General features: G+C 53.8%; 1 protein-coding gene across 1 annotated transcript in view; it reads left to right on the forward strand.

Moving 5' to 3' along the window:
• The window catches only part of PEX16 (peroxisomal biogenesis factor 16), a 152,976-nt gene extending 133,763 nt beyond the window's left edge, over positions 1-19,213 (forward strand). The window contains exons 5-6 of the mRNA XM_068259908.1: positions 18,346-18,446; positions 19,035-19,213. Of these exons, the coding sequence (XP_068116009.1) occupies positions 18,346-18,446; positions 19,035-19,213 (280 nt within the window). The remainder of the gene's footprint in view (positions 1-18,345; positions 18,447-19,034) is intronic.
• The last annotated feature ends 1,088 nt before the right edge of the window (positions 19,214-20,301 follow it).

Genomic DNA, 20,301 nt, shown 5'->3' on the forward strand with positions numbered 1-20,301 from the left:
GTGCGCCCGGCCTCATGCAAGCTACTGACCTATGTGCAAGTGTAACGCTGGTACTTCTGCGCCCCATAGACTAACATTGCTGCATGAAAGGCTGCGATTCCCGCTCTGCTAGCGTTTCTGCCATGTGTGCGCCCGGCCTCATGCAAGCTACTGACCTATGTGCAAGTGTAACGCTGGTACTTCTGCGCCCCATAGACTAACATTGCTGCATGAAAGGCTGCGATTCCCGCTCCGCTAGCGTTTCTGCCATGTGTGCGCCCGGCCTCATGCAAGCTACTGACCTATGTGCAAGTGTAACGCTGGTACTTCTGCGCCCCATAGACTAACATTGCTGCATGAAAGGCTGCGATTCCCGCTCCGCTAGCGTTTCTGCCATGTGTGCGCCCGGCCTCATGCAAGCTACTGACCTATGTGCAAGTGTAACGCTGGTACTTCTGCGCCCCATAGACTAACATTGCTGCATGAAAGGCTGCGATTCCCGCTCTGCTAGCGTTTCTGCCATGTGTGCGCCCGGCCTCATGCAAGCTACTGACCTATGTGCAAGTGTAACGCTGGTCCTTCTGCGCCCCATAGACTAACATTGCTGCATGAAAGGCTGCGATTACCGCTCCGCTAGCGTTTCTGCCATGTGTGCGCCCGGCCTCATGCAAGCTACTGACCTATGTGCAAGTGTAACGCTGGTCCTTCTGCGCCCCATAGACTAACATTGCTGCATGAAAGGCTGCGATTCCCACTCCGCTAGCGTTTCTGCCATGTGTGCGCCCGGCCTCATGCAAGCTACTGACCTATGTGCAAGTGTAACGCTGGTACTTCTGCGCCCCATAGACTAACATTGCTGCATGAAAGGCTGCGATTCCCGCTCCGCTAGCGTTTCTGCCATGTGTGCACCCGGCCTCATGCAAGCTACTGACCTATGTGCAAGTGTAACGCTGGTACTTCTGCGCCCCATAGACTAACATTGCTGCATGAAAGGCTGCGATTCCCGCTCTGCTAGCGTTTCTGCCATGTGTGCACCCGGCCTCATGCAAGCTACTGACCTATGTGCAAGTGTAACGCTGGTACTTCTGCGCCCCATAGACTAACATTGCTGCATGAAAGGCTGCGATTCCCGCTCTGCTAGCGTTTCTGCCATGTGTGCACCCGGCCTCATGCAAGCTACTGACCTATGTGCAAGTGTAACGCTGGTACTTCTGCGCCCCATAGACTAACATTGCTGCATGAAAGGCTGCGATTCCCGCTCCGCTAGCGTTTCTGCCATGTGTGCGCCCGGCCTCATGCAAGCTACTGACCTATGTGCAAGTGTAACGCTGGTACTTCTGCGCCCCATAGACTAACATTGCTGCATGAAAGGCTGCGATTCCCGCTCCGCTAGCGTTTCTGCCATGTGTGCACCCGGCCTCATGCAAGCTACTGACCTATGTGCAAGTGTAACGCTGGTACTTCTGCGCCCCATAGACTAACATTGCTGCATGAAAGGCTGCGATTCCCGCTCTGCTAGCGTTTCTGCCATGTGTGCGCCCGGCCTCATGCAAGCTACTGACCTATGTGCAAGTGTAACGCTGGTACTTCTGCGCCCCATAGACTAACATTGCTGCATGAAAGGCTGCGATTCCCGCTCCGCTAGCGAGCGTTTCTGCCATGTGTGCGCCCGGCCTCATGCAAGCTACTGACCTATGTGCAAGTGTAACGCTGGTCCTTCTGCGCCCCATAGACTAACATTGCTGCATGAAAGGCTGCGATTCCCGCTCTGCTAGCGTTTCTGCCATGTGTGCGCCCGGCCTCATGCAAGCTACTGACCTATGTGCAAGTGTAACGCTGGTACTTCTGCGCCCCATAGACTAACATTGCTGCATGAAAGGCTGCGATTCCCACTCCGCTAGCGTTTCTGCCATGTGTGCGCCCGGCCTCATGCAAGCTACTGACCTATGTGCAAGTGTAACGCTGGTCCTTCTGCGCCCCATAGACTAACATTGCTGCATGAAAGGCTGCGATTCCCGCTCTGCTAGCGTTTCTGCCATGTGTGCGCCCGGCCTTATGCAAGCTACTGACCTATGTGCAAGTGTAACGCTGGTCCTTCTGCGCCCCATAGACTAACATTGCTGCATGAAAGGCTGCGATTCCCGCTCCGCTAGCGTTTCTGCCATGTGTGCGCCCGGCCTCATGCAAGCTACTGACCTATGTGCAAGTGTAACGCTGGTCCTTCTGCGCCCCATAGACTAACATTGCTGCATGAAAGGCTGCGATTCCCGCTCTGCTAGCGTTTCTGCCATGTGTGCGCCCGGCCTCATGCAAGCTACTGACCTATGTGCAAGTGTAACGCTGGTACTTCTGCGCCCCATAGACTAACATTGCTGCATGAAAGGCTGCGATTCCCGCTCTGCTAGCGTTTCTGCCATGTGTGCACCCGGCCTCATGCAAGCTACTGACCTATGTGCAAGTGTAACGCTGGTACTTCTGCGCCCCATAGACTAACATTGCTGCATGAAAGGCTGCGATTCCCGCTCTGCTAGCGTTTCTGCCATGTGTGCGCCCGGCCTCATGCAAGCTACTGACCTATGTGCAAGTGTAACGCTGGTACTTCTGCGCCCCATAGACTAACATTGCTGCATGAAAGGCTGCGATTCCCGCTCCGCTAGCGAGCGTTTCTGCCATGTGTGCGCCCGGCCTCATGCAAGCTACTGACCTATGTGCAAGTGTAACGCTGGTACTTCTGCGCCCCATAGACTAACATTGCTGCATGAAAGGCTGCGATTCCCGCTCTGCTAGCGTTTCTGCCATGTGTGCGCCCGGCCTCATGCAAGCTACTGACCTATGTGCAAGTGTAACGCTGGTACTTCTGCGCCCCATAGACTAACATTGCTGCATGAAAGGCTGCGATTCCCGCTCTGCTAGCGTTTCTGCCATGTATGCACCCGGCCTCATGCAAGCTACTGACCTATGTGCAAGTGTAACGCTGGTACTTCTGCGTCCCATAGACTAACATTGCTGCATGAAAGGCTGCGATTCCTGCTCCGCTAGCGTTTCTGCCATGTGTGCGCCCGGCCTCATGCAAGCTACTGACCTATGTGCAAGTGTAACGCTGGTACTTCTGCGCCCCATAGACTAACATTGCTGCATGAAACGCTGCGATTCCCGCTCTGCTAGCGTTTCTGCCATGTGTGCGCCCGGCCTCATGCAAGCTACTGACCTATGTGCAAGTGTAACGCTGGTACTTCTGCGCCCCATAGACTAACATTGCTGCATGAAAGGCTGCGATTCCTGCTCTGCTAGCGTTTCTGCCATGTGTGCGCCCGGCCTCATGCAAGCTACTGACCTATGTGCAAGTGTAACGCTGGTCCTTCTGCGCCCCATAGACTAACATTGCTGCATGAAAGGCTGCGATTACCGCTCCGCTAGCGTTTCTGCCATGTGTGCGCCCGGCCTCATGCAAGCTACTGACCTATGTGCAAGTGTAACGCTGGTCCTTCTGCGCCCCATAGACTAACATTGCTGCATGAAAGGCTGCGATTCCCACTCCGCTAGCGTTTCTGCCATGTGTGCGCCCGGCCTCATGCAAGCTACTGACCTATGTGCAAGTGTAACGCTGGTACTTCTGCGCCCCATAGACTAACATTGCTGCATGAAAGGCTGCGATTCCCGCTCCGCTAGCGTTTCTGCCATGTGTGCACCCGGCCTCATGCAAGCTACTGACCTATGTGCAAGTGTAACGCTGGTACTTCTGCGCCCCATAGACTAACATTGCTGCATGAAAGGCTGCGATTCCCGCTCTGCTAGCGTTTCTGCCATGTGTGCACCCGGCCTCATGCAAGCTACTGACCTATGTGCAAGTGTAACGCTGGTACTTCTGCGCCCCATAGACTAACATTGCTGCATGAAAGGCTGCGATTCCCGCTCTGCTAGCGTTTCTGCCATGTGTGCACCCGGCCTCATGCAAGCTACTGACCTATGTGCAAGTGTAACGCTGGTACTTCTGCGCCCCATAGACTAACATTGCTGCATGAAAGGCTGCGATTCCCGCTCCGCTAGCGTTTCTGCCATGTGTGCGCCCGGCCTCATGCAAGCTACTGACCTATGTGCAAGTGTAACGCTGGTACTTCTGCGCCCCATAGACTAACATTGCTGCATGAAAGGCTGCGATTCCCGCTCCGCTAGCGTTTCTGCCATGTGTGCGCCCGGCCTCATGCAAGCTACTGACCTATGTGCAAGTGTAACGCTGGTCCTTCTGCGCCCCATAGACTAACATTGCTGCATGAAAGGCTGCGATTCCCACTCCGCTAGCGTTTCTGCCATGTGTGCGCCCGGCCTCATGCAAGCTACTGACCTATGTGCAAGTGTAACGCTGGTACTTCTGCGCCCCATAGACTAACATTGCTGCATGAAAGGCTGCGATTCCCGCTCCGCTAGCGTTTCTGCCATGTGTGCACCCGGCCTCATGCAAGCTACTGACCTATGTGCAAGTGTAACGCTGGTACTTCTGCGCCCCATAGACTAACATTGCTGCATGAAAGGCTGCGATTCCCGCTCCGCTAGCGTTTCTGCCATGTGTGCACCCGGCCTCATGCAAGCTACTGACCTATGTGCAAGTGTAACGCTGGTACTTCTGCGCCCCATAGACTAACATTGCTGCATGAAAGGCTGCGATTCCCGCTCTGCTAGCGTTTCTGCCATGTGTGCACCCGGCCTCATGCAAGCTACTGACCTATGTGCAAGTGTAACGCTGGTACTTCTGCGCCCCATAGACTAACATTGCTGCATGAAAGGCTGCGATTCCCGCTCTGCTAGCGTTTCTGCCATGTGTGCACCCGGCCTCATGCAAGCTACTGACCTATGTGCAAGTGTAACGCTGGTACTTCTGCGCCCCATAGACTAACATTGCTGCATGAAAGGCTGCGATTCCCGCTCCGCTAGCGTTTCTGCCATGTGTGCGCCCGGCCTCATGCAAGCTACTGACCTATGTGCAAGTGTAACGCTGGTACTTCTGCGCCCCATAGACTAACATTGCTGCATGAAAGGCTGCGATTCCCGCTCCGCTAGCGTTTCTGCCATGTGTGCGCCCGGCCTCATGCAAGCTACTGACCTATGTGCAAGTGTAACGCTGGTACTTCTGCGCCCCATAGACTAACATTGCTGCATGAAAGGCTGCGATTCCCGCTCTGCTAGCGTTTCTGCCATGTGTGCGCCCGGCCTCATGCAAGCTACTGACCTATGTGCAAGTGTAACGCTGGTACTTCTGCGCCCCATAGACTAACATTGCTGCATGAAAGGCTGCGATTCCCGCTCCGCTAGCGTTTCTGCCATGTGTGCGCCCGGCCTCATGCAAGCTACTGACCTATGTGCAAGTGTAACGCTGGTACTTCTGCGCCCCATAGACTAACATTGCTGCATGAAAGGCTGCGATTCCCGCTCCGCTAGCGTTTCTGCCATGTGTGCGCCCGGCCTCATGCAAGCTACTGACCTATGTGCAAGTGTAACGCTGGTACTTCTGCGCCCCATAGACTAACATTGCTGCATGAAAGGCTGCGATTCCCGCTCTGCTAGCGTTTCTGCCATGTGTGCGCCCGGCCTCATGCAAGCTACTGACCTATGTGCAAGTGTAACGCTGGTCCTTCTGCGCCCCATAGACTAACATTGCTGCATGAAAGGCTGCGATTACCGCTCCGCTAGCGTTTCTGCCATGTGTGCGCCCGGCCTCATGCAAGCTACTGACCTATGTGCAAGTGTAACGCTGGTCCTTCTGCGCCCCATAGACTAACATTGCTGCATGAAAGGCTGCGATTCCCACTCCGCTAGCGTTTCTGCCATGTGTGCGCCCGGCCTCATGCAAGCTACTGACCTATGTGCAAGTGTAACGCTGGTACTTCTGCGCCCCATAGACTAACATTGCTGCATGAAAGGCTGCGATTCCCGCTCCGCTAGCGTTTCTGCCATGTGTGCACCCGGCCTCATGCAAGCTACTGACCTATGTGCAAGTGTAACGCTGGTACTTCTGCGCCCCATAGACTAACATTGCTGCATGAAAGGCTGCGATTCCCGCTCTGCTAGCGTTTCTGCCATGTGTGCACCCGGCCTCATGCAAGCTACTGACCTATGTGCAAGTGTAACGCTGGTACTTCTGCGCCCCATAGACTAACATTGCTGCATGAAAGGCTGCGATTCCCGCTCTGCTAGCGTTTCTGCCATGTGTGCACCCGGCCTCATGCAAGCTACTGACCTATGTGCAAGTGTAACGCTGGTACTTCTGCGCCCCATAGACTAACATTGCTGCATGAAAGGCTGCGATTCCCGCTCCGCTAGCGTTTCTGCCATGTGTGCGCCCGGCCTCATGCAAGCTACTGACCTATGTGCAAGTGTAACGCTGGTACTTCTGCGCCCCATAGACTAACATTGCTGCATGAAAGGCTGCGATTCCCGCTCCGCTAGCGTTTCTGCCATGTGTGCACCCGGCCTCATGCAAGCTACTGACCTATGTGCAAGTGTAACGCTGGTACTTCTGCGCCCCATAGACTAACATTGCTGCATGAAAGGCTGCGATTCCCGCTCTGCTAGCGTTTCTGCCATGTGTGCGCCCGGCCTCATGCAAGCTACTGACCTATGTGCAAGTGTAACGCTGGTACTTCTGCGCCCCATAGACTAACATTGCTGCATGAAAGGCTGCGATTCCCGCTCCGCTAGCGAGCGTTTCTGCCATGTGTGCGCCCGGCCTCATGCAAGCTACTGACCTATGTGCAAGTGTAACGCTGGTCCTTCTGCGCCCCATAGACTAACATTGCTGCATGAAAGGCTGCGATTCCCGCTCTGCTAGCGTTTCTGCCATGTGTGCGCCCGGCCTCATGCAAGCTACTGACCTATGTGCAAGTGTAACGCTGGTACTTCTGCGCCCCATAGACTAACATTGCTGCATGAAAGGCTGCGATTCCCACTCCGCTAGCGTTTCTGCCATGTGTGCGCCCGGCCTCATGCAAGCTACTGACCTATGTGCAAGTGTAACGCTGGTCCTTCTGCGCCCCATAGACTAACATTGCTGCATGAAAGGCTGCGATTCCCGCTCTGCTAGCGTTTCTGCCATGTGTGCGCCCGGCCTTATGCAAGCTACTGACCTATGTGCAAGTGTAACGCTGGTCCTTCTGCGCCCCATAGACTAACATTGCTGCATGAAAGGCTGCGATTCCCGCTCCGCTAGCGTTTCTGCCATGTGTGCGCCCGGCCTCATGCAAGCTACTGACCTATGTGCAAGTGTAACGCTGGTCCTTCTGCGCCCCATAGACTAACATTGCTGCATGAAAGGCTGCGATTCCCGCTCTGCTAGCGTTTCTGCCATGTGTGCGCCCGGCCTCATGCAAGCTACTGACCTATGTGCAAGTGTAACGCTGGTCCTTCTGCGCCCCATAGACTAACATTGCTGCATGAAAGGCTGCGATTCCCGCTCTGCTAGCGTTTCTGCCATGTGTGCGCCCGGCCTCATGCAAGCTACTGACCTATGTGCAAGTGTAACGCTGGTACTTCTGCGCCCCATAGACTAACATTGCTGCATGAAAGGCTGCGATTCCTGCTCCGCTAGCGTTTCTGCCATGTGTGCACCCGGCCTCATGCAAGCTACTGACCTATGTGCAAGTGTAACGCTGGTACTTCTGCGCCCCATAGACTAACATTGCTGCATGAAAGGCTGCGATTCCCGCTCCGCTAGCGTTTCTGCCATGTGTGCGCCCGGCCTCATGCAAGCTACTGACCTATGTGCAAGTGTAACGCTGGTACTTCTGCGCCCCATAGACTAACATTGCTGCATGAAAGGCTGCGATTCCCGCTCTGCTAGCGTTTCTGCCATGTGTGCGCCCGGCCTCATGCAAGCTACTGACCTATGTGCAAGTGTAACGCTGGTACTTCTGCGCCCCATAGACTAACATTGCTGCATGAAAGGCTGCGATTCCCGCTCCGCTAGCGTTTCTGCCATGTGTGCGCCCGACCTCATGCAAGCTACTGACCTATGTGCAAGTGTAACGCTGGTACTTCTGCGCCCCATAGACTAACATTGCTGCATGAAAGGCTGCGATTCCCGCTCTGCTAGCGTTTCTGCCATGTGTGCGCCCGGCCTCATGCAAGCTACTGACCTATGTGCAAGTGTAACGCTGGTACTTCTGCGCCCCATAGACTAACATTGCTGCATGAAAGGCTGCGATTCCTGCTCTGCTAGCGTTTCTGCCATGTGTGCACCCGGCCTCATGCAAGCTACTGACCTATGTGCAAGTGTAACGCTGGTCCTTCTGCGCCCCATAGACTAACATTGCTGCATGAAAGGCTGCGATTCCCGCTCTGCTAGCGTTTCTGCCATGTGTGCACCCGGCCTCATGCAAGCTACTGACCTATGTGCAAGTGTAACGCTGGTACTTCTGCGCCCCATAGACTAACATTGCTGCATGAAAGGCTGCGATTCCCGCTCTGCTAGCGTTTCTGCCATGTGTGCACCCGGCCTCATGCAAGCTACTGACCTATGTGCAAGTGTAACGCTGGTACTTCTGCGCCCCATAGACTAACATTGCTGCATGAAAGGCTGCGATTCCCGCTCTGCTAGCGTTTCTGCCATGTGTGCGCCCGGCCTCATGCAAGCTACTGACCTATGTGCAAGTGTAACGCTGGTACTTCTGCGCCCCATAGACTAACATTGCTGCATGAAAGGCTGCGATTCCCGCTCTGCTAGCGTTTCTGCCATGTGTGCACCCGGCCTCATGCAAGCTACTGACCTATGTGCAAGTGTAACGCTGGTACTTCTGCGCCCCATAGACTAACATTGCTGCATGAAAGGCTGCGATTCCCGCTCTGCTAGCGTTTCTGCCATGTGTGCGCCCGGCCTCATGCAAGCTACTGACCTATGTGCAAGTGTAACGCTGGTACTTCTGCGCCCCATAGACTAACATTGCTGCATGAAAGGCTGCGTTTCCCGCTCTGCTAGCGTTTCTGCCATGTGTGCGCCCGGCCTCATGCAAGCTACTGACCTATGTGCAAGTGTAACGCTGGTACTTCTGCGCCCCATAGACTAACATTGCTGCATGAAAGGCTGCGATTACCGCTCCGCTAGCGTTTCTGCCATGTGTGCACCCGGCCTCATGCAAGCTACTGACCTATGTGCAAGTGTAACGCTGGTACTTCTGCGCCCCATAGACTAACATTGCTGCATGAAAGGCTGCGATTCCCGCTCTGCTAGCGTTTCTGCCATGTGTGCGCCCGGCCTTATGCAAGCTACTGACCTATGTGCAAGTGTAACGCTGGTACTTCTGCGCCCCATAGACTAACATTGCTGCATGAAAGGCTGCGATTCCCGCTCTGCTAGCGTTTCTGCCATGTGTGCACCCGGCCTCATGCAAGCTACTGACCTATGTGCAAGTGTAACGCTGGTCCTTCTGCGCCCCATAGACTAACATTGCTGCATGAAAGGCTGCGATTCCCGCTCCGCTAGCGTTTCTGCCATGTGTGCACCCGGCCTCATGCAAGCTACTGACCTATGTGCAAGTGTAACGCTGGTCCTTCTGCGCCCCATAGACTAACATTGCTGCATGAAAGGCTGCGATTCCCGCTCTGCTAGCGTTTCTGCCATGTGTGCACCCGGCCTCATGCAAGCTACTGACCTATGTGCAAGTGTAACGCTGGTACTTCTGCGCCCCATAGACTAACATTGCTGCATGAAAGGCTGCGATTCCCGCTCCGCTAGCGTTTCTGCCATGTGTGCACCCGGCCTCATGCAAGCTACTGACCTATGTGCAAGTGTAACGCTGGTCCTTCTGCGTCCCATAGACTAACATTGCTGCATGAAAGGCTGCGATTCCCGCTCTGCTAGCGTTTCTGCCATGTGTGCGCCCGGCCTCATGCAAGCTACTGACCTATGTGCAAGTGTAACGCTGGTCCTTCTGCGCCCCATAGACTAACATTGCTGCATGAAAGGCTGCGATTCCCGCTCCGCTAGCGTTTCTGCCATGTGTGCACCCGGCCTCATGCAAGCTACTGACCTATGTGCAAGTGTAACGCTGGTTCTTCTGCGCCCCATAGACTAACATTGCTGCATGAAAGGCTGCGATTCCCGCTCCGCTAGCGTTTCTGCCATGTGTGCGCCCGGCCTCATGCAAGCTACTGACCTATGTGCAAGTGTAACGCTGGTACTTCTGCGCCCCATAGACTAACATTGCTGCATGAAAGGCTGCGATTCCCGCTCTGCTAGCGTTTCTGCCATGTGTGCACCCGGCCTCATGCAAGCTACTGACCTATGTGCAAGTGTAACGCTGGTACTTCTGCGCCCCATAGACTAACATTGCTGCATGAAAGGCTGCGATTCCCGCTCCGCTAGCGTTTCTGCCATGTGTGCGCCCGCCCTCATGCAAGCTACTGACCTATGTGCAAGTGTAACGCTGGTACTTCTGCGCCCCATAGACTAACATTGCTGCATGAAAGGCTGCGATTCCCGCTCTGCTAGCGTTTCTGCCATGTGTGCGCCCGGCCTCATGCAAGCTACTGACCTATGTGCAAGTGTAACGCTGGTCCTTCTGCGTCCCATAGACTAACATTGCTGCATGAAAGGCTGCGATTCCCGCTCTGCTAGCGTTTCTGCCATGTGTGCGCCCGGCCTCATGCAAGCTACTGACCTATGTGCAAGTGTAACGCTGGTACTTCTGCGCCCCATAGACTAACATTGCTGCATGAAAGGCTGCGATTCCCGCTCCGCTAGCGTTTCTGCCATGTGTGCGCCCGGCCTCATGCAAGCTACTGACCTATGTGCAAGTGTAACGCTGGTCCTTCTGCGCCCCATAGACTAACATTGCTGCATGAAAGGCTGCGATTCCCGCTCCGCTAGCGTTTCTGCCATGTGTGCGCCCGGCCTCATGCAAGCTACTGACCTATGTGCAAGTGTAACGCTGGTCCTTCTGCGCCCCATAGACTAACATTGCTGCATGAAAGGCTGCGATTCCTGCTCCGCTAGCGTTTCTGCCATGTGTGCACCCGGCCTCATGCAAGCTACTGACCTATGTGCAAGTGTAACGCTGGTACTTCTGCGCCCCATAGACTAACATTGCTGCATGAAAGGCTGCGATTCCCGCTCTGCTAGCGTTTCTGCCATGTGTGCGCCCGGCCTCATGCAAGCTACTGACCTATGTGCAAGTGTAACGCTGGTCCTTCTGCGCCCCATAGACTAACATTGCTGCATGAAAGGCTGCGATTCCTGCTCCGCTAGCGTTTCTGCCATGTGTGCGCCCGGCCTCATGCAAGCTACTGACCTATGTGCAAGTGTAACGCTGGTACTTCTGCGTCCCATAGACTAACATTGCTGCATGAAAGGCTGCGATTCCCGCTCTGCTAGCGTTTCTGCCATGTGTGCGCCCGGCCTCATGCAAGCTACTGACCTATGTGCAAGTGTAACGCTGGTACTTCTGCGCCCCATAGACTAACATTGCTGCATGAAAGGCTGCGATTCCCGCTCCGCTAGCGTTTCTGCCATGTGTGCGCCCGGCCTCATGCAAGCTACTGACCTATGTGCAAGTGTAACGCTGGTACTTCTGCGCCCCATAGACTAACATTGCTGCATGAAAGGCTGCGATTCCCGCTCCGCTAGCGTTTCTGCCATGTGTGCGCCCGGCCTCATGCAAGCTACTGACCTATGTGCAAGTGTAACGCTGGTCCTTCTGCGCCCCATAGACTAACATTGCTGCATGAAAGGCTGCGATTCCCGCTCCGCTAGCGTTTCTGCCATGTGTGCACCCGGCCTCATGCAAGCTACTGACCTATGTGCAAGTGTAACGCTGGTCCTTCTGCGCCCCATAGACTAACATTGCTGCATGAAAGGCTGCGATTCCCGCTCCGCTAGCGTTTCTGCCATGTGTGCGCCCGGCCTCATGCAAGCTACTGACCTATGTGCAAGTGTAACGCTGGTACTTCTGCGCCCCATAGACTAACATTGCTGCATGAAAGGCTGCGATTCCCGCTCCGCTAGCGTTTCTGCCATGTGTGCACCCGGCCTCATGCAAGCTACTGACCTATGTGCAAGTGTAACGCTGGTCCTTCTGCGTCCCATAGACTAACATTGCTGCATGAAAGGCTGCGATTCCCGCTCTGCTAGCGTTTCTGCCATGTGTGCACCCGGCCTCATGCAAGCTACTGACCTATGTGCAAGTGTAACGCTGGTCCTTCTGCGTCCCATAGACTAACATTGCTGCATGAAAGGCTGCGATTCCCGCTCTGCTAGCGTTTCTGCCATGTGTGCGCCCGGCCTCATGCAAGCTACTGACCTATGTGCAAGTGTAACGCTGGTACTTCTGCGCCCCATAGACTAACATTGCTGCATGAAAGGCTGCGATTCCCGCTCCGCTAGCGTTTCTGCCATGTGTGCGCCCGGCCTCATGCAAGCTACTGACCTATGTGCAAGTGTAACGCTGGTACTTCTGCGCCCCATAGACTAACATTGCTGCATGAAAGGCTGCGATTCCCGCTCTGCTAGCGTTTCTGCCATGTGTGCACCCGGCCTCATGCAAGCTACTGACCTATGTGCAAGTGTAACGCTGGTCCTTCTGCGCCCCATAGACTAACATTGCTGCATGAAAGGCTGCGATTCCCGCTCTGCTAGCGTTTCTGCCATGTGTGCGCCCGGCCTCATGCAAGCTACTGACCTATGTGCAAGTGTAACGCTGGTCCTTCTGCGTCCCATAGACTAACATTGCTGCATGAAAGGCTGCGATTCCCGCTCTGCTAGCGTTTCTGCCATGTGTGCGCCCGGCCTCATGCAAGCTACTGACCTATGTGCAAGTGTAACGCTGGTCCTTCTGCGCCCCATAGACTAACATTGCTGCATGAAAGGCTGCGATTCCCGCTCCGCTAGCGTTTCTGCCATGTGTGCGCCCGGCCTCATGCAAGCTACTGACCTATGTGCAAGTGTAACGCTGGTACTTCTGCGCCCCATAGACTAACATTGCTGCATGAAAGGCTGCGATTCCTGCTCCGCTAGCGTTTCTGCCATGTGTGCACCCGGCCTCATGCAAGCTACTGACCTATGTGCAAGTGTAACGCTGGTACTTCTGCGCCCCATAGACTAACATTGCTGCATGAAAGGCTGCGATTCCCGCTCTGCTAGCGTTTCTGCCATGTGTGCGCCCGGCCTCATGCAAGCTACTGACCTATGTGCAAGTGTAACGCTGGTCCTTCTGCGCCCCATAGACTAACATTGCTGCATGAAAGGCTGCGATTCCTGCTCCGCTAGCGTTTCTGCCATGTGTGCGCCCGGCCTCATGCAAGCTACTGACCTATGTGCAAGTGTAACGCTGGTACTTCTGCGTCCCATAGACTAACATTGCTGCATGAAAGGCTGCGATTCCCGCTCTGCTAGCGTTTCTGCCATGTGTGCGCCCGGCCTCATGCAAGCTACTGACCTATGTGCAAGTGTAACGCTGGTACTTCTGCGCCCCATAGACTAACATTGCTGCATGAAAGGCTGCGATTCCCGCTCCGCTAGCGTTTCTGCCATGTGTGCGCCCGGCCTCATGCAAGCTACTGACCTATGTGCAAGTGTAACGCTGGTACTTCTGCGCCCCATAGACTAACATTGCTGCATGAAAGGCTGCGATTCCCGCTCCGCTAGCGTTTCTGCCATGTGTGCGCCCGGCCTCATGCAAGCTACTGACCTATGTGCAAGTGTAACGCTGGTCCTTCTGCGCCCCATAGACTAACATTGCTGCATGAAAGGCTGCGATTCCCGCTCCGCTAGCGTTTCTGCCATGTGTGCACCCGGCCTCATGCAAGCTACTGACCTATGTGCAAGTGTAACGCTGGTCCTTCTGCGCCCCATAGACTAACATTGCTGCATGAAACGCTGCGATTCCCGCTCCGCTAGCGTTTCTGCCATGTGTGCGCCCGGCCTCATGCAAGCTACTGACCTATGTGCAAGTGTAACGCTGGTACTTCTGCGCCCCATAGACTAACATTGCTGCATGAAAGGCTGCGTTTCCCGCTCCGCTAGCGTTTCTGCCATGTGTGCGCCCGGCCTCATGCAAGCTACTGACCTATGTGCAAGTGTAACGCTGGTCCTTCTGCGCCCCATAGACTAACATTGCTGCATGAAAGGCTGCGATTCCCGCTCTGCTAGCGTTTCTGCCATGTGTGCGCCCGGCCTCATGCAAGCTACTGACCTATGTGCAAGTGTAACGCTGGTACTTCTGCGTCCCATAGACTAACATTGCTGCATGAAAGGCTGCGATTCCCGCTCTGCTAGCGTTTCTGCCATGTGTGCACCCGGCCTCATGCAAGCTACTGACCTATGTGCAAGTGTAACGCTGGTCCTTCTGCGCCCCATAGACTAACATTGCTGCATGAAAGGCTGCGATTCCCGCTCTGCTAGCGTTTCTGCCATGTGTGCGCCCGGCCTCATGCAAGCTACTGACCTATGTGCAAGTGTAACGCTGGTCCTTCTGCGCCCCATAGACTAACATTGCTGCATGAAAGGCTGCGATTCCTGCTCCGCTAGCGTTTCTGCCATGTGTGCGCCCGGCCTCATGCAAGCTACTGACCTATGTGCAAGTGTAACGCTGGTACTTCTGCGTCCCATAGACTAACATTGCTGCATGAAAGGCTGCGATTCCCGCTCTGCTAGCGTTTCTGCCATGTGTGCGCCCGGCCTCATGCAAGCTACTGACCTATGTGCAAGTGTAACGCTGGTACTTCTGCGCCCCATAGACTAACATTGCTGCATGAAAGGCTGCGATTCCCGCTCCGCTAGCGTTTCTGCCATGTGTGCGCCCGGCCTCATGCAAGCTACTGACCTATGTGCAAGTGTAACGCTGGTACTTCTGCGCCCCATAGACTAACATTGCTGCATGAAAGGCTGCGATTCCCGCTCCGCTAGCGTTTCTGCCATGTGTGCGCCCGGCCTCATGCAAGCTACTGACCTATGTGCAAGTGTAACGCTGGTCCTTCTGCGCCCCATAGACTAACATTGCTGCATGAAAGGCTGCGATTCCCGCTCCGCTAGCGTTTCTGCCATGTGTGCACCCGGCCTCATGCAAGCTACTGACCTATGTGCAAGTGTAACGCTGGTCCTTCTGCGCCCCATAGACTAACATTGCTGCATGAAACGCTGCGATTCCCGCTCCGCTAGCGTTTCTGCCATGTGTGCGCCCGGCCTCATGCAAGCTACTGACCTATGTGCAAGTGTAACGCTGGTACTTCTGCGCCCCATAGACTAACATTGCTGCATGAAAGGCTGCGTTTCCCGCTCCGCTAGCGTTTCTGCCATGTGTGCGCCCGGCCTCATGCAAGCTACTGACCTATGTGCAAGTGTAACGCTGGTCCTTCTGCGCCCCATAGACTAACATTGCTGCATGAAAGGCTGCGATTCCCGCTCTGCTAGCGTTTCTGCCATGTGTGCGCCCGGCCTCATGCAAGCTACTGACCTATGTGCAAGTGTAACGCTGGTACTTCTGCGTCCCATAGACTAACATTGCTGCATGAAAGGCTGCGATTCCCGCTCTGCTAGCGTTTCTGCCATGTGTGCACCCGGCCTCATGCAAGCTACTGACCTATGTGCAAGTGTAACGCTGGTCCTTCTGCGCCCCATAGACTAACATTGCTGCATGAAAGGCTGCGATTCCCGCTCTGCTAGCGTTTCTGCCATGTGTGCGCCCGGCCTCATGCAAGCTACTGACCTATGAGGACAGTGGAGGCAGCAGCTTAATTTTCTAGTCCATTTTCTGGTCACAAGGTGGCTTCTTCCTTTTTATATGAAGCAGGAAGACCGGGAACTCAGCCAAACATCTTCTAATATAGGCCTGATCAGGGGTATAACTACCAAGTGTGGGCCCCCCCCCCCCTGCAAAACGTTAATGAGGCCCCCCCCAATGTTCCCACCCCTTCCCTTGCCTCCCCTTGGTGCCCTCTACAGCCTGGGGGCCCATCTCACAAGGGTCATGAAAACAAGTGTGGCCATCATGATCTCTTCACACCCATAACAAGAGTAGCCACAAATCACCTGATCTGAAGGATGAGACCTTTTTATTGGAGGAAGGGAAGGTTAGTAGTTGGAGGCCCCCCTCACTGTTCTGGGCCAGGGGCGTAACAATAGGCGATGCAGCCCCTGCACCCGTGGGGGGCTCAGGGTCATTTTAGGGGGCCGGAGGGGTCGCAGCATGAGAGGAGAGCATTGTGCATCAGCTGAGAGGGACAGTCTCCCCCCCCCCCCCCCCCCCTCACCTCGGGATCTCCTGTCAGAGCTCCCCCTCCAGCATCTATCACTGGCGGCAGCAGGCAGGACACTTATACATCCATCCACCGCGGAGGTCTCTGATCTCTAAGTGCTCATGCTACTTCCTGTTTAAACAGGAAGTAGAGTGAAGCACTTAGAGATCGGAACCTCCGGTAGTGTATGGATGTATGTGTCCTGCCTGCTGCCGCCAGTGATAGATGCTGGAGGTGAGCGCTGAGATGAGAGCCCGAGGATAGGGGGGGGAACTGTCCTTCCTCTCCGGTGTGTGCACAATGCTCTTCCCTCGTGCTGCGACCCCTCCGTCCCCCCAAAACGTCCCTGAGCAGGCACCGGAGGGGGGGGGGGGGGGGGGTTGGGGAACACGTCCAAATTCTTACGGGGGCCCCCGTGACTTCTAGTTATGCCCCTGTTCTGGGCCTCCCTGGAAGTGGGAAGTGTATCTGATGCTGAAACCAGGAAAATTACAGTAAAAGTGGGTATCCTGAATATTTACTGCATTCTACTGTATGTCATTACAGGGCCTCTTTTAAAACCATGAAACTCTGTCTTGACTTTTTTTTCTGACTGTAGTTGTTAAATAGCCGCCTTTGAGGTCCCCTGCACACTGCAAATCTGACTTGTGATTCCGATTTCCCCTGGATGCTATCAAACCAAAAACGCAGCATGCAGTACCGATTCCAAATCTGAATCACATGTAGTCAGGGCCGGATTTGTACTCTTTACCACCCAAGGCCACTGTAACCAGCCACCCCCCTTCAGTATAGGTAGCGAGATGACCCCTCCCCCCCTTCCCTTTCAGTATAGGTAGCCAGATGAGCACCCCCCAGTATAGTGATAAAACAAGAATGACAGAGGCGCCAACAAGTATAAAATAGTTAAAACCCGCTTAAAAGGAGGGGTGCAGGTGGACACACCACTCAGGTAAAAATAGACCAGCCAATAAGCCGTTAATTAATAACAGTAAAATTTATTGGGGATTCTCCAAAAAATGCGCAACGCGTTTCACGGGCAAAGCTCCCGCTTCATCAGGCAATCAAATAGGAGAAACACCGTAGTGGATCTATTTCTGGATCAAGCGCCTCAATAGCGCTATTGAGGCGCTTGATCCAGAAATAGATCCACTACGGTGTTTCTCCTATTTGATTGCCTGATGAAGCGGGAGCTTTGCCCGTGAAACGCGTTGCGCATTTTTTGGAGAATCCCCAATAAATTTTACTGTTATTAATTAACGGCTTATTGGCTGGTCTATTTTTACCTGAGTGGTGTGTCCACCTGCACCCCTCCTTTTAAGCGGGTTTTAACTATTTTATACTTGTTGGCGCCTCTGTCATTCTTGTTTTATCACTGAATAGTCCACCCCAGGTGGAGGGGGTTTTCCCCATTTTTCTGTCTACAGAGAGCGACAATTTTAAACACCTGAGTGGGGTCAGGTTCTAATCGTCCCCACCTGCAGTTACAGTGGTTGCCTTGGAGGTAACCCAGACTTGTGAGTACATCCATCATTTACTTTTATTTTGTCTCCATCTGATTGTTGACATACTACACCATATTGGGCTCTCTGTCTCTGTGTGTTTTCTCTTTTTAAGCTACCCCCCAGTATAGGTTGTTAGATGACCCCTCCCCTTTTCCCACCATTATAGGTAGCCAGACGACTCCCTTAATCCCTCCTCCCCCCCCCCCCCTTTCAGTATAGGTAGCCAGCTCACCTTCACTCTGCAGCAGCCATCTGTGTCACTCATTTCTCCACTCATCTCCAGTGCAGAAGCTTCCTCCTTTCCGTCTCCAATGCTGCCCAAGTCCATAGCCGCCAGCCACAATGCAAACATGCACAGAGAGCAAGGAGGCTGCTGCACAGGCGGATAGCAGCAGAGTACCGCGGTCAGGCACTCGCCTGATCTTCCTGCATTGCAGCATTTGCAAGCTTGCAAATGCTGCACCAGTTTAGCCTGCTGCTTTGGTGTCCCTGCTCCTGTGGTGCCCTAGGCCATGGCCTATATGGCCTAGGCCTAAATCCAGCCCTGCATGTAGTGTGCTAGAGCTCTGTCGTTTGATTTCAGTGTTTTGCTCATTTCTTACAAGTTTTCTGTGTAACTGGTTTCTGTTTTTCCGTCTCCCCCCTCCAGGGCGTGTCTGCGTCTCGTCCTTCTGTTCTGGTGTAAATCTGGTATTCAGCTGTCGCCTCCTGTCCCCCCTCTGGACCGGACGGGAGTCCTCAATCAGACAGGTCTGTACAGTCCATGAGATGTTTGCAGTTCTGCATTAGATGAAGATTGTATGCAGATTGAAATTGAGCCAATCACATGTGCTTCCCGCCAATTTTGATTAGCTAAAGCCTGGTACACACTTTCAATTATGATTGGCCAATCACTGACCAATGTTACCATCTCCATGCAGTATGAAAGTTTACAGACACAATCTGCTCATAGTATTCAATATCTGTTGACCCTTATACTACATGGAGGGGGTAAGATTGGCCAATCAAAATTGAATGTGTGTACCAGGCTTTAGTTCCAAGCTGCATACAGTTTGCTTGCAAGACAGAATTCTGATCCGCTCGTTACCCATCTCCATACACGATACCAAAGTCCTCCAAGAGTGATGGGATTTATGAGGCTTGATAATGGACCAATTGAATCCCACCGATAAGGGAATACTCTCACTTCAGGTTCCATTTCGGGCAATTGCATCAGAATGGTCGAAAGCTGTCTGTTTGTTCCCATTGCTGCATGTATGTCACCCGGCTCTGTCTCTCCTGATCATTTATTGGCCCTGGTGCATCGTTGCCGTGATCTCACCCCCGTTTCTCTTACAGGCGAGGAGGAGGATGACCGGCAGGACACCTGCTTTGTTGGGAGGCGCTCCAATCGCTGTGTGCGTTCACTGAACAACAGTAAGTGTACATGTCCCATCCGTCAGACAGCTCCCGAGACCAAACCAAGATTCACAGATAGCCATGCCGATAGCGGTGCAGAAATGGGCGGTGTCACATGACTTGTACTTGTTATACCTTTTCACAGATAGCCATGCCGACAGCGGTGCAGAAATGGGCGGTGTCACATGACCTGTACTTGTTATACCTTTTCACAGATAGCCATGCCGACAGCGGTGCAGAAATGGGCGGTGTCACATGACCTGTACTTGTTATACCTTTTCACAGATAGCCATGCTGACAGCGGTGCAGAAATGGGCGGTGTCACATGACTTGTACTTGTTATACCTTTTCACAGATAGCCATGCCGATAGCGGTGCAGAAATGGGCGGTGTCACATGACTTGTACTTGTTATACCTTTTCACAGATAGCCATGCCGACACCGGTGCAGAAATGGGCGGTGTCACATGACCTGTACTTGTTATACCTTTTCACAGATAGCCATGCCGACAGCGGTGCAGAAATGGGCGGTGTCACATGACTTGTACTTGTTATACCTTTTCACAGATAGCCATGCCGACAGCAGTGCAGAAATGGGCGGTGTCACATGACTTGTACTTGTTATACCTTTTCACAGATAGCCATGCCGACAGCGGTGCAGAAATGGGCGGTGTCACATGACTTGTACTTGTTATACCTTTTCACAGATAGCCATGCCGACGTCGGTGCAGAAATGGGCGGTGTCACATGACTTGTACTTGTTATACCTTTTCACAGATAGCCATGCCGACAGCGGTGCAGAAATGGGCGGTGTCACATGACTTGTACTTGTTATACCTTTTCACAGATAGCCATGCCGACAGCGGTGCAGAAATGGGCGGTGTCACATGACTTGTACTTGTTATACCTTTTCACAGATAGCCATGCCGACAGCGGTGCAGAAATGGGCGGTGTCACATGACTTGTACTTGTTATACCTTTTCACAGATAGCCATGCCGACGTCGGTGCAGAAATGGGCGGTGTCACATGACTTGTACTTGTTATACCTTTTCACAGATAGCCATGCCGACAGCGGTGCAGAAATGGGCGGTGTCACATGACTTGTACTTGTTATACCTTTTCACAGATAGCCATGCCGACAGCGGTGCAGAAATGGGCGGTGTCACATGACTTGTACTTGTTATACCTTTTCACAGATAGCCATGCCG

Source organism: Hyperolius riggenbachi, chromosome 11 (assembly GCF_040937935.1).
Source record: "Hyperolius riggenbachi isolate aHypRig1 chromosome 11, aHypRig1.pri, whole genome shotgun sequence".
Classification (NCBI taxonomy): domain Eukaryota; kingdom Metazoa; phylum Chordata; class Amphibia; order Anura; family Hyperoliidae; genus Hyperolius; species Hyperolius riggenbachi.